The 14,145-nt window shown below is 38.6% G+C and overlaps 1 protein-coding gene across 16 annotated transcripts in view; it reads right to left on the bottom strand.

The window, feature by feature from the left end:
• The window catches only part of ZNF484 (zinc finger protein 484), a 35,264-nt gene extending 23,212 nt beyond the window's left edge, over nucleotides 1-12,052 (bottom strand). For 5 of the 16 annotated variants that reach the window (XM_067744968.1, XM_067744974.1, XM_067744975.1 and 2 more), the window contains exons 1-2: nucleotides 11,834-12,043; nucleotides 1,809-1,853 (exon numbers count right to left, since the gene is read on the bottom strand). Coding sequence is in view for 2 of the 16 variants with exons in the window: in XM_067744966.1 (XP_067601067.1) it covers nucleotides 1,809-1,853; nucleotides 11,834-11,854 (66 nt within the window). In the remaining 14 variants the exon portion in view is untranslated. Of the gene's footprint in view, nucleotides 1-12; nucleotides 70-1,808; nucleotides 1,854-11,833 lie in introns of all 16 variants that reach the window. The other 11 variants (XM_067744977.1, XM_067744978.1, XM_067744983.1 and 8 more) reach the window with 7 other exon arrangements.
• Between the last annotated feature and the right edge of the window lie 2,093 nt (nucleotides 12,053-14,145).

Genomic DNA, 14,145 nt, shown 5'->3' with positions numbered 1-14,145 from the left:
ATTATGATATACCTATATTAGAAGGAGGGGAAGAAGAAATGTTCGTATAAGTGTTGAAGGCTTAAGTGTCTGAAAGAGAGTTAAATTCCTATTTTCCATTGTGCTAAGTCAGTAGAAACTGCCTAAAACTGAAAACCAAAAGGTACCAATATAAACATGTTATTTAGACATGGGAACATAAATACTAAAAAAATTAGTTCAATTGAGTTCAGAGTGATGTGATTACCTTTAAGAAGCTGCAATTTGAGGGATAAGAGAGCAGCTAACAGGTGGTTTGTTTTTTTTTTAAATGAAGCTTCAAAAAACTATTTGATTGAGTAAACATATCTATAACCTTAATGATATTCAAAATTAAATATTTACTTTTAAAAGTTAAAATGCAAAGAACAAACATGTAAAAAAATTGAAAAAAAAAAGACCATGCTTAATATATAAATAACTCCTCCTTTAAAAAAAAAATCAATGAACTGACTTCAACCCCTGGAAGAACAGAGTAGACGCACTTGTCCCTATTCACCCACTAAGTACCTCTAGTAACCATAGACATTATCCATAAAGCAAACATAAGAAGACTGAAAGCTTAAAGAAAAAAAAGCAAACTGTCTAGGGACCTCAGGAACCAAGGAACTACACAGCATGAGTTTCCTGAAGTCTATTGACTCATACAGCCCTGAGCAAGTACTAGAAAAGCCTACAACCCAGAAATACCAACAAAGGCACAACAAAAAAACTCACAGAAAAGTCTGCTCTCTCTAGCTAAAAGACCAGGAAAGGGGCAATCTAGAAACAGAAAACGTTTAGGCAAAACATGCTCCAGCCAAACATAATAAATAAACAGAAAACTCTGGGCCTGATCCCATGCCCATCAGCAAAGACCCAGTGGGTAGCTTAGATTCCCACTCTTACCTGGTTGAACAGAGGGGCCCCATCACACTCCAATGGAGTGGTATGGAAAAAGAAAAAAGCCAAGTGGAGTTTTGGGACTTTCATCCATGCATAGTAGTAATGAAAGAAAAAAATAGAACAATATCCCTCCTAAACATGATACAAAAATCCTTAAAAAATATACTAGCAAATACAAATATATAAAAAGAAGTGTATGTCATGACCAACTGGAAATTATTCAGAGGTTGCAAGCCTGCTCAATATGTGAAAATCAATCAATGTAATCTACGGCAGCAATAAGCTAAAAAGGAAAATCACCTGACCATGTCAACTGATGCAGAAAAAGCAACTGACAAAACTCAACATCCATTCACTCAAAACTTTGCCTCACAAGGTGGTCCTTGCACCAGCAGCACTAACATCCTGTGGGAATCCCAGTCCTATTAAATCAGAATCTGAAGTCATGTGCCAGTGTGAAACGCACTGCTTTGTAAGTCACTATAGAAAACCTGTTAGTGAACTTCTAACAGGGTTGTTAAAGACACTGTTCTATCTCCATTCATCTGAAGATCTATCAAAAATTTTCTCAAACATCAAAAACCAGGAAATAGTTACTATAGATGAAATTAATTACTTTTCAACAATATAAACCATGTATTTCACTTCCATCATTGCTATGTCTTTCAGGAAGATCAGAGACAATTTTACAGTTCAAAGTTCATAACTGTGTGAAGCCACACAACTCACATATACCTATAATCCAAGCTTGACTTGGAGTTGATAATCTCTTCTTTACTTTCTCTGATCTTAGTTTTCATTTATTTATACTTACACATTTACTATATGGGTTAATAGATGCCTCCTAAAATCCACTAAAAAATAAAGAAAGCAACAAATAAATACATGAACAAATAAGAACTCACCAGGGACTTGGTCATTTCTGGTTCTTCTGGGAAAGGGGCAGAGATCTGAAAAAACAGATTGATAGAGGAACCGATGAGAGAAGGAAGTGTGTCAATGGCACACATGGACATATACATCATTTAGTGTCCATGCAACTGACCCAAAAACTTACTCCTAGAATTACATTATAAAAAAATCATCCTGTGTTGCACAAAGATTTAAATCCAGGAGTTTTACCACAGCTAATACCAAAAAAAAAGTTTAGAAACATCTTGATAACAATAATTGTGGACAGCTTTAAATACTTTATAGGGCATAATATAGACATAATGTCATGTAAAATTAAACTACTGTAGAAAAATGTGTTAAAATGCTAAGTAAAAATATGTACCAAACAGTATGAGTCCATTTTCATTGAACAATATGTGTGTACATACACACATACATGAATGAATTCATGCACATAGAGAAAATTATCTGGAAGGAACTATATGTTAACAGATATAATATTTGGGTGATGGTAAAATTATAAGTAATTTGAATGTTTATATTTTTCTTATTTGCTAGTAAAAAGCAAAGTAACTTTTTAATGATTTTGCTCTGAGCTTCTGTGACCAGCCCCTCACAAGTAGTGAGAACATCCATAAGTAAGACCAAAAAAAGGGCGACTGCTAGCTTTTTCACTGTTCTTTGCTTACAGTTCTTTTTGGGGGGGGCCACACCCCGCGGCTTGCGGGATCTTAGCTACCAGAACAGGAATTGAACCAGGACCCAGCAGTGAAAGTGCTGAGTCCTAACCACTGAGCCACCAGGGAATTCCCGCTTCCCATTCTTAAAAGGGAACTGTCAATGGAAACTTTGTCTTAACTACAACATAGTAAGTGGATTTGGTTCTAGTTAATAAACCTTAAGACCTAAGTCACCTACTAACTGAAGCCACTGTTTTCTAATTTTTTTTGTGTGTGTGTGGTACGCGGGCCTCTCACTGTTGTGGCCTCTCCCGTTGCGGAGCACAGGCTCCGGATGCGCAGGCTCAGCCGCTCCGGGCCTAGCCGTTCTGCTACATGTGGGATCTTCCCGGACCGGGGCACGAACCCGTGTCCCCTACATCGGCAGGCGGACTCTCAACCACTGCGCCACCAGGGAAGCCCCTCTAATTTTTTTATTGAGTTTTCTAACATAAAGAGTTGAATTATTAGTACAAGAAATACACATATACCTTCCATCTAGTTTCAACAATTAGTATTTTGCCATATTTGTTTAATCTTTCTACATACACATATAGTTACATGTAAATGCATACATATATATGAGTATACTAGTGTATATAGGGTTTTTTTGGCTGAACCATTTGAAAGTTGCAGATGTCATGACACTTCATGCCTAAATTCATAACATCAATCTCCTAAAAGATTATTATCATGCCTGAGAAAATTATTAGCAATTCTATAACACTTTAATATTCAGCTCATATTCAAAATTCCCAATGACACCAGAAAAACCTTTTCTTGCTGTTTTGTTGAAAGCATGTTCCAATCGAGACTTATACATTGGGGACTGTGTCCATTTTACCCTAGACCTATCCTCCCCATTATCTTTTTATGATGGACTTTTAACATTTTTGCTTCTAACATACACTTTCTAATATAAACAACATTTTGGTTACTTCTTTGCTAATTTTTTTGTGTGGTATAACTTATGTAAAGTACATTAATATTAAGTATACATCACTTTCCCCTATTTTTCACATCTGCCATCCAGATCAAGAGAGAGAACATTTCTAGCACCTTTGGAAAGTATTAGGGAATCAAACCGTTATTTTTGAAACTTGTCAAAAAGCAAAAGATTCAGTCAAGCATAACCAAACACTTCATGAAGGACTTTCTTTTTCTGCTTATATACTTATTCCAGCTACAAGTTGCCAACTAAAAATTGGCACTTGCCATCTGCCTCTACAAGGGTTAAGTCACTAGCCACTGCAGCTGCTGACCTTCAACACATCCTGAAAGGAGTTCAGGGTGGAGATCAGGAATGAGGCACTTGATGCTCTGGCAAAAACTGGCAGAACAGCCCTGCAGATAGTAAGATATTTTCAGGAGAATATTTTATGAGCCCAAATTCTTGCATCTCCTCATATCTAGAAAGGCATTAAAATCATTAACAGAGACATCTGCTCCTTGTGACTAGCAGCAACCTTCGCAGGACTAGCAGCAAGACTTTGCCAAAATGTGTGCTTGACTGTACGTACCACCCCCTTCACCTGAATCATATATAATACTGACCCTCCCCGCTAGCTCTCAGAGCAGTTTCTCAGAGCTATATAAAACAGTCTCCTGGGCTATAGTCCTCATTTTGCCCCAAATAAGACAACTCTCAACTCTCACATTATGCATTTTTATAAGTCAACAAAGTAAAAGAATGGTAGAAATAGAAATGTCCATTTTGCACACATAATGAAATATGGATCTAAGAAACAATCATCAATGGCTGCTCACATCACAAAACAGATAACCAGACATTATGTGCCTCCTGATCAAGTATATCACATGGGAAGTAGTCTTGCTCCCCAAAAGACAAAAACAAAAAAAGGAATCTGAATCTGATCAAGCCTCTAAATCTTACCAATCCAATCCACATAAAATGATACTTTAAAATGTATTGTAATTTTTTAAGGTGTGATAATATCACCGTGGCTATTTTTATTAAAGGAATTTTACATATTGAAATATTTATGGATAAAATGACAAAATCTTTGAGATTTGCTTCAAAATAATCCAGCAGAAGAAAAGAAATATTGGAGGAAGGGATAGACGACAAATGACTGGGCATGAGTTGATAATTGTGAAAATTGATGGGTAATTGCGGCACGAGGGCTTCTCTCTAGTTGTGGCGTGGGGTTTTTCTCTTCTCTAGTTATGGCACACGGGCTCCAGAGCGCATGGGCTCTGTAGTTTGTGGCACATGGGCTCTCTAGTTGAGGCGTACAAGCTCAGTAGCTGTGGTGCACAGGCTTAGTTGACCCGTGGCATGTGGGATCCTAGTTCCCTGACCAGGGATTGAACCCGCATCCCCTGCATTGGAAGGCGAATTCTTTACCACTGGACCACCAGGGAAGTCCCCTAAATGAAGCTTCTTTATACTAGTTTCTCTACATTTGTATTTTTTAAATTTTCATAGGAAAAGTTTAAAAAGTCATTTTTTAGATAACATCAGCTGAAAAAAATGCACAACCTAAAAGGTGAGAATTATGTTTTATTCGGCGGAATTGCTGAGAACTTAAGCCCAGGAGGCAGCCTCTCAGATAGCTCTGAGAGACTGTTCCAAAAAGGTAAGGGAGGAGCCAGGATATATAGGAGTTTTTACCAAAAAAAAAAAAAAAATTAGGTAGCTGGAACATGAAAAGATTACTGTTAAAGAAAATCCACTGTAATAGTCTATATGGCAAAAGAATCTAAAAAAAAGTGGATATATGCATAAGTATAACTGATTCACTTTGCTGTACACCTGAAACTAACACAACATTGTAAATCAACTATATCCAATAAAAATTTTTAAAAAAGAAAAGAAAAAGAAAATCCAGACATCTCAAGTTAATGAATTTAGCAGTTCTCTATGTATGGGAAGATTCGAGAGTCTGGGCTCATTAAATCATGGCTTTGATATGCACCTTAAATATCTAGGGCCAGTATCCTGGGTTTTTTCCATACTGAATCCCCTCAGGGTGCACAGTGGGGGCGAGTGCAGTGGCTGATGGATTGTTGACCACAACTTCCTTTGTTTACTGATACAGCAGATGACAACTTTCTTTGTCCAAAATAATCAGAGAACTCTGACTATAGATTGAATAGCAGATGATATTAAGGAGCTACTGTAACTTTTGTTAGGTGAGTAATGGCCTGGGGGTTATGTGGGAGAAAAAAGTCCACATCAGTTGGATTTGCATGCTAAAGTATTTGTGGGTGAAATGGCATGGTATCCAAGATTTGTTTTAAGATATTCTAACTAGAACAAAGCAAGTGAGAAGAGATAGGTGAAACAACACTGGCAAATAGTTGATAATTATTGAGACTGGGTGATGAGGGCATTTGTAGGTTCATTATAACATTTTCTCTACTTTCCTGTATGTTTGAAATTTTCTATAATAAAAACTTAAAAAAATAAATCCTCTCCCACTACAGGGAACAGCCTTTGAGTACATGACATGGGCCATGCATTGTTCACATTGCAAAGGATCATGCTTTGTTTCAGCAAGTCCACCTCTGAGAAGATTCGTGCTTCTGGGCTTCCCCCTCCCCACTCACAGGAACTGTCATATTCCTGCCAAGCCAGGATTTGAACTGGATATGGGATCTATGAGACAAGCTCTTTTTGGCTGGCATGTTCACAATGAGCTTCACCTCTGTTTCCTTAGAACTCCAGTCTTCCCAGGAGCCCTAAGTTGAGTGAGGGTCCAAAGACTGCCAGTGATTATCGGGCCAAGTTGGGCTGGAGTCTGAAAAAATGATCCTGAAGGTTCAACTAAGTGGTCTGACCTCAGGGCTCTGTGGAAACACAAAGGGATCCTGACAGAGAGAGTGCCACTCAGTGACAGCCTCTCAGCTGTCCTCGCAAGAGTGCATCAAACAGTATGGAACAGGGTGGCACAGGGGAAATATATGAGGTGTGGAGCCAAATCAATGTACATTTGAATCCCAGGTCTTCCATCTTCTAGCTGTGACAATCTGAAGAACTTACTTCAGTCTCAGTTTCCTCATCCTTATACTTTTAAGATAAACCAATTTTATAATACTTAAAAAGCACTCAGTCCATGTGTGGCACATACCTGCTTGTTATATATTAATTACTGCTATTATTACAAGATCAGTAATCCACATAGAATGCAATTACTGTATCAAACATTATCTGACTTCACCAGCCCCTCAAGTCATCACCAACCCTGACACTCAATTCCTCACTCCCACTCCTCAATCTGCTTACTACAACTGTCAACTGCTGCACACTGACCTCACCCCAGCAGCCATTACTCACACATCAGAATCACTGGTTCCCTTGTCCTGCTTCCCACAGGCCGCAATTGAGGCAGAAGATAGATGGGTTCCAGGCTAGACATTTACAACCATCCTCTGTTTATATTTCTTGAGGCAAGAAATAGATGGGCTCCAGGTTAGACATTTACAGCCAGCTTCCTGTTTACACTTCCAGATAGAAAGAACACAGGAACAGGGTAAACAGCTGCACTTTGCCTCCAGTGGACACTTTAAGATAACAGTAATGGCAGGGGCAGACAGGAGCTGAGTCCTGCCCAGATAAACGATGAAGAGACCACATATTTCTCATGTTTGAGATCAAGGAGACCTCCCCAACTACACATGCATAGAAAGGCTCCTCAGGGGTCAAAAAAGGGAGGGGGTGCCACCCCATAATAGGTGGTGTCAACCTTCCCACAGGCTTCTGCACTGGAATCCATCTTGGCAAAAAGATGTGCATACATGTGAGGGAGGGACCTAGGATAGGTCAGGTGTGGAAAAAGAAGTGAGATAACTGATTAAAGATAAGCAAAGACCCAGACGAAATGCCTTATATAAATGATTTAACCACCTCTTTACTTCACTCCTCCTCCTTAGGGAGGATGCCCATACTCTTTCTCTCCGGGTGTGTGTCTCTGCCTTGCTTCTGTCTTAACTACACAAACTGTTTCTCTATGTCTCTCCCACATGTTGTGCTGTGTCTCTAATAATAAACTTTGTACCTGTGTTTACGGTTTCTGTCTCCTTGAAACATTCTTGCTTTCAAACGGGGCAAGAGCCAGGGAAACTTTGCCCTTGCTGGTCTAGGGGCTAGGATTCTTGGTTTTCAGCCAGGCTACCCAGGTCCAATTCTTGGGCATGGAACTAAGATCTCGCTTCAAGCCACCATTCACTGCTCTCTCCACGAGATCACAATCACTCATTCTACAGTCCCTGATCAAAGAACCTCCAACATCTCTATCTCATGGTCCTGGTTCTACATCAATCACACCCTGAAAAGGAAAAACTCCTCCTGTGTATTTTTCCTCTATTCTCAACACTTCTGGCCACCAAATGTGTGTGTGTGTGTGTGTGTGTGTGTGTGTGTTGTGTGTGTTGGGAGGAGGGGGCCGCAAACCAAGCAATTCTACAACACCAGCTGGGTGTTCTACAATTTAACTCAGTTCTGACACCATCTACTTAAGAATTAGAACTAGATCACACAGGTTAAGGGCTTAGTCCTACGAGACTGTCCCCACCCCAACTTCAGGTGCCAATCACAAGTTCAGGTTGTTACTTGTGCTCTGACCAACCGGTTATAATCAGAGGTTCCCACGACCTCCTCCTCAGTCTCCATTAATTTGCTAGAGCAGCTCATAGAACTCAAGAAAATATTTTACTTATTAGATTACCAATTTATTATAAAAGAATATAACTCAGAAACAGCCAGGTAGAATAGAAGAGATGGTTATGGCAAGATACGTCAGAAGCAGTGCATCTCTCTCCCAGAATCTCAACATGTTCAATCCAGAAACTCTCCAAACCCCACACTTCTGGGTTTTTATGGAGGCTTCACAATGTACAAATGATTGATTAAATAACTGGCCATTGGCAACTGATTCAACCTCCAGCCAGAGAGTGGGTTTCAAGTTCTAAAATGCTAATAATTTGCTTGGTTCCCCTGGCAACCAGCCCCCATCCAGCAATTCACTAGGGCCTTTCCAAACATCACTTCAGGTGTGGTTGAAAGGAACGTTTTATAGCAAAAAAACCCCCACTAATTTCACCCTAGCCCTTTGATGCTATTTCAAGACACAGGAACAAAAGAAGCCCCTATAGCCCTTATCACTTAGGAAATAATAAAGGTGTTAGGAGCTATGTGCTGGGAACTGTGGATGAAAACCAAAATATATATTTCTTATTATATCACAATACCACATGTACCAATAACTGGCCTCCACACTGTTATCACTACTGTCGACTGAAAAAAAAATGCACAGCCTAAAAGGTGAGGATTATTATTTATTCAGCAGACTCACTGAGGACTTAAGCCAGGATACAGCCCCTCAGATAGCTCTGAGGGACTGTTCCAAAGGGGTAAGGGAGGAGCCAGAATATATATGAGTTTTTGCAAAACAAAACAAAACCAAAACCATCTAATTGGAACATCAAAAGATTACTGTCAATTAAAGAAAATCCAGACATCTCAAGTTAATAAATTTAGCACTTTCCTATATATGGGAGATGCAAGAGTCTGGGCTCACTGAAATCATTCCTTTGACATGCATCAAACTATCTAGGGCCAATATCCTGCTTTTCCCCATTCTGGATTCCCCTCAGGATGCACAGTGGGGGGTGGCTGCAGTGGCTGATGGCTTGATAGCCACACCATACTTTGTTTACTGAAATGGCAGGCAGTGTTCTTTGTCCACACTACCCACAATGCATCTCCATCAGTGATCCCAAGACTCCAATTCCAGACATACCTGTGATGGACTCTGAGAAATCACCCAAGGACTCCTACCACTATCCACACCACTTACTAGGCCTACACCATTAGCCTTTCCAACAAATTTACACACAAACACACACACCAGTTGGAGCTCAATCAGTGAACAAATCTAGGAATATTCTTGAATTTTAAAGGTAAACTTTAAAATCTAAAACACATCTAAATCATGTGTGAAAGAACAGATTATTTACAGAAAAAGAATTAAGAAAATCAAGATGCCCCATCTGCAGTAATGAAAGCTAACTGACATCAGAAGTAGCATCTAAAGGACCACTTCTGTTAGGGTCAAAGACATTTTCAGAAATAAAAGCACTTGAAGAATATCTCTTATCATTACCTGAGGAAAATACCCACAAAAAGTATTCCAAACAAATGTAAAATAAATCAGATGAGAAACAGCAAATAGAAAAATTGTTCAGCAATAATTTTTGCAAGAGATATGTAATTATTTAAAAAGATGATTATGTGATAAGGAGGCCATTAAACAGAAAATTAATAATACTATCCTATGACAAAACATTTTTAACTATCTCAGGAAAAAAACAGGAGTTATCTGGGGTGTAGAATGGAAACAATGAACAGAAATTTCATCAATCCAATAAAAGTATGAAAAAGGAAAAGAAAATGAGTTAAAATAAATAGTAAACATTAAAACAGAAGGTATAAAAATCAGGTAAATCATTATTACACTAAACTGAAAAGGTAAAATTATCCTATTGACAAACAAAGACTAGGTTATAGGTTGGATTTAAGAAAACTAAAATGTATCTATTATAAGTAGTTAACCTAAACAATGAGACAAATAGAAATATAAAATAAAGACCTGGGCAAAGATAAATCATCCAAATGAAATGAAAGTGAAAACAAGGATAGCAATATAAATACCAAAGTGAAATTCAAAATTGAAATTGCTTTTTGCTGAAAAGAGGGATCCTGTAATAATAGCATCCAATAAATGAAAAAAAATGATACAAAATGCATTAACCATTAGGTTTATGTGTGTCTCTCCCCCAAACACACACAAATAAAGCTAGCAAAAAAAGCGTATAAAACTACAAAGTGAATTATTAGTGAGAGATTATTTTTATATCTTTTTCAGAATATGATGAATCAAGTAGACCAAAAATAGGAAAGAAAAAAACTTGAAAAATACTAACAGGCTATATTTAATATACATTAAAAGAAGTTTGTACCACACAAACAGAAAATATACTTTCTCCTATAGCCATTGAACAAAGTTCAATGTAACTTGTGTAACTTGTCTTCAAGGAAAATCTTGACAAATTTTTAAAAGTTGAGACTTTGTAGTCTACAGTTTATGACAATATAATAAAATTTAAAATAAACAAAACATATCAATAATTTGGGAATGAAGAAACTCCAATAACTCAGGATCAAAGTGGAACATCAAACTGAACTTATACATTTCAAAGATAAAGATGTATATAAAAGAAACTTTATACCCCTAAACGTATCCAGTATAAAACTGGGAAAATAAGGGAAAGAATGGCAATTTACATAAAATGGAGATAAAAGGGAAACTATCTAAAAATAAAAAGATAAAATTAATATAAAAACAGAAGAGAGCATAAACACAATCGGTACTTCAAAATGACCAATAAAGTAAACCTTGAGATGATTGATAATAAAAAAGGGAAAGAAAAATGATACATAAATATTAGGAATGACACAGTAGCTACTAACCTGGATATGGAAGGGATCAAAAAGTCTCTAGCAAAGTGTACCATGATAACAATAAAGAAAATTTTCACATACAGAGGTATGGGGAAGTCATTCTGGCTTATACATGGTTCTGCCTGAACTTGTGTGAACACACACAGCACATCTGCTTTAACCATTAAAGTAAAGAAGTCTGTTTCGAAGATAAAAATAAATAACTCCCTTCACATGGCATCCCCTTCCTAGACACCAAGGTCCTGCTCTCTCACTTTACATGTACTAAATCTGGTGCTCTTAAAACCTTGAAGGAATATATCCCTGTCATGTTCGATGTATGATTTTTGTTCTGATAAAGTATAAGACTATGCTAAAAATCATGCTTCAACCCAGAGGTTCCTCAGAGCCTTCTGAGACGCTATCTCCTGCGCTACAGTCCTCAGTTTGGCTCAAATAAAACTCTTTTCTACTCCTGTTATGATTATTTATTGATTATTTCCATCGACAACTTTTAAAATATCAGAAATAGAAACAAACCAGTAAGCAGAAAAAAGAGAGGAAATCAATTAAGATCTAGCATCCTTCCCCCTCAGAGCCTTCATTACTCAGGCCCCCACAGTTATCCTCCCCACTCCCCACAGACTCCGGGAATCCGTCCACAGATCCAACATCAAAGATCCCACAGACCCCATCACTCCGCCTGGGTATCCACCATCATAGACCCCATCACTCCCACCCCATGTCTCCGCGGATCCACCATTAAAGACCCCACTATCAATCCGCCGGGAAGCCACCATCAAGACCACACCGACCCCTATTATTCCATCCACTGACCGCCTCCATCACTGACCCGATTGTTCTTCACGGACATCAGAGACACCTCTTCATTCAGCCCTCGGAAACTCCCTGCACTCACCAGCCCCTCACCCACGCTCTTTCAAGACAGTGGTCATTTAATCACTGGAACGACAACAGCACCCGCTTCCTTTTTTTGGATCCCTCCCTGTCCTTGCGGAATTCCTTAGGCGCCTCCTGGGTGTGCGCATGCTCAGTAGCGACTTCTTTGCCAAAACTTGCCAGTATCCAACATGGCGCTCTGCTGAACCCCGCCCCTCTCTAAATGTCTTAAATTTGAAGTCATTATGGCGGCGCCCCTGTAGTCACTCAGGCCTGTGGGCGGCCATGTTGAAGTGACGTAGACTTGTGTGTAGTTAAGAGTTGTCAGGAGGAAAGGTGGACCAGAGGTATGTATACTGGAATTAAGCCAGGAACAACCCAGAGCTCTGGGTGACCAGAGTCGGTCACTCCAAGCAGCCCCAGGCCTTTCCCCAACTCCTGTGGCTTCAAACACCATCAAACAATAATATCTAATCAGCAATTATTAAACACTCCGCCCCCAAACAGTAGAATAAACATTCTATGCAAGCACCTATGGAGCATTTACCAAGGGATACCATAAGCTGGACTGTAAAACAAATCTTATCAAATTTAATAGAACTGAAATCTTAGAGAGTATTGATGGAAATAATAAGTAAACAATCTAAGATAGGAATATAAAAGAGTTTTATTTGAGCCAAACTGAGAACTGTAGCCCAGGAGAGAGCTTCTCAGATAGCTCTGAGGAACCACTCCCCTGAAGCATGGTTTTTAGCACAAGCTTAAACCTTATCAGAACAAAGAGCATACATCAAACATGACAGGGGTATATTCCTTCAAGCTTTCAAAAGAGACAGATTTATTACATATACAGTGAGACAGCAAGACTCTGGTGTCTGGAAAGGGAACTTTATCTTTGAGGGAGTGTTAACATTGGAAGCTATAGGAAGGGAGTTATTTATCCTTACCTTTGAAACAGACATTCTTTACCTTAATGGTTAAAGCAGATGCACTGTGTGTACTTGACAGGCCAGGAGTCAGGCTGCTTTAGTTCACCCAAAGTTCAGGCTGAACCATGTATAAGCCAAAATGACTTCTCCATACCTCAGTATGTGAAAATTTTCTCCATCAAGAGTATGTTCTCTGGACACAATAGAATCAAACAAGAAACCAGTAACAGAAAGACAATGGGAAATTAACACTTGTAAATTAAACAACACAATTCTAAATAATCCATGGGTCAAAAGAGAAGACTCAAGGAAAATTTTTTTTTTTTTTTTTTTTTTTTTTTTTGCGGTATGCGGGCCTCTCACTGTTGTGGCCTCTCCCGTTGCAGAGCACAGGCTCTGACGTGCAGGCCCAGCAGTCATGGCTCACGGGCCCAGCCGCTCCGCGGCATGTGGGATCCTCCTGGACCGGGGCAAGAGCCCGTGTCCCCTGCATTGGCAGGCAGACTCTCAACCACTGCACCACCAGGGACGCCCTCAAGGAAATTTTTAAAATATATTGAAATGAATGAAAGTGGAAACGAAATGTATCAAAATTTGTAGTTGACAAGTAAAGTAGTGGTGAGAGGAATTTTATACTGCTAAATGTTTACATTAGAAAAGAAGAAAATTCTCAAATCAATAACCTAAGTTCCCACATTAATAAACTAGAAGAGGAAGAGCAAAAAAAAAAAAAAAAACAAAAACAAACAAAAAAAAAAAACAAGAAGGAAGTAAATAATAAAAATATGAGCAAAAAACAATAATATTGAAAAAAGAATAAACAATACAGAAAACAAAACAATAAGCTAGTTCCATGGGAAGTGTGATAAAATCGACAAGCCTCTAGAGGAGACATAAGTTACCAAAAACAAGAATGAAATGTAAGATACCACTGTAGATCCTACAGATAACAAAAGAATAAAAAGAGAATACCAATAGAACTATCATATGACCCAGCAATCCCACTACTGGGCATATACCCTAAGAAAACCATAATTCAAAAAGAGTCATGTACCACAATGTTCATTGCAGCTCTATTTACAGTAGCCAGGACATGGAAGCAACCTAAGTGTCCATTGACAGATGAATGGATAAAGAAGATGTGGCACGTATATACAATGGACTATTAGCCATAAAAAGAAACGAAATTGAGTTATTTGTAGTGAGGTGGATGGACCTAGAGTTTGTCATACAGAGTGAAGTAAGTCAGAAAGAGAAAAATAAATGCCGTATGCTAACACATATATATGGAATCTAAAAAAAAAAAAAAAAGGTCATGAAGAACTTAGGGGCAGGA

The sequence above is a fragment of the Pseudorca crassidens genome, chromosome 7 (assembly GCF_039906515.1).
Source record: "Pseudorca crassidens isolate mPseCra1 chromosome 7, mPseCra1.hap1, whole genome shotgun sequence".
Classification (NCBI taxonomy): Eukaryota; Metazoa; Chordata; class Mammalia; order Artiodactyla; family Delphinidae; genus Pseudorca; species Pseudorca crassidens.
The sequence above is the reverse complement of the archived record's forward strand: the minus strand, read 5'-3'. Positions and strand labels throughout refer to the sequence as shown.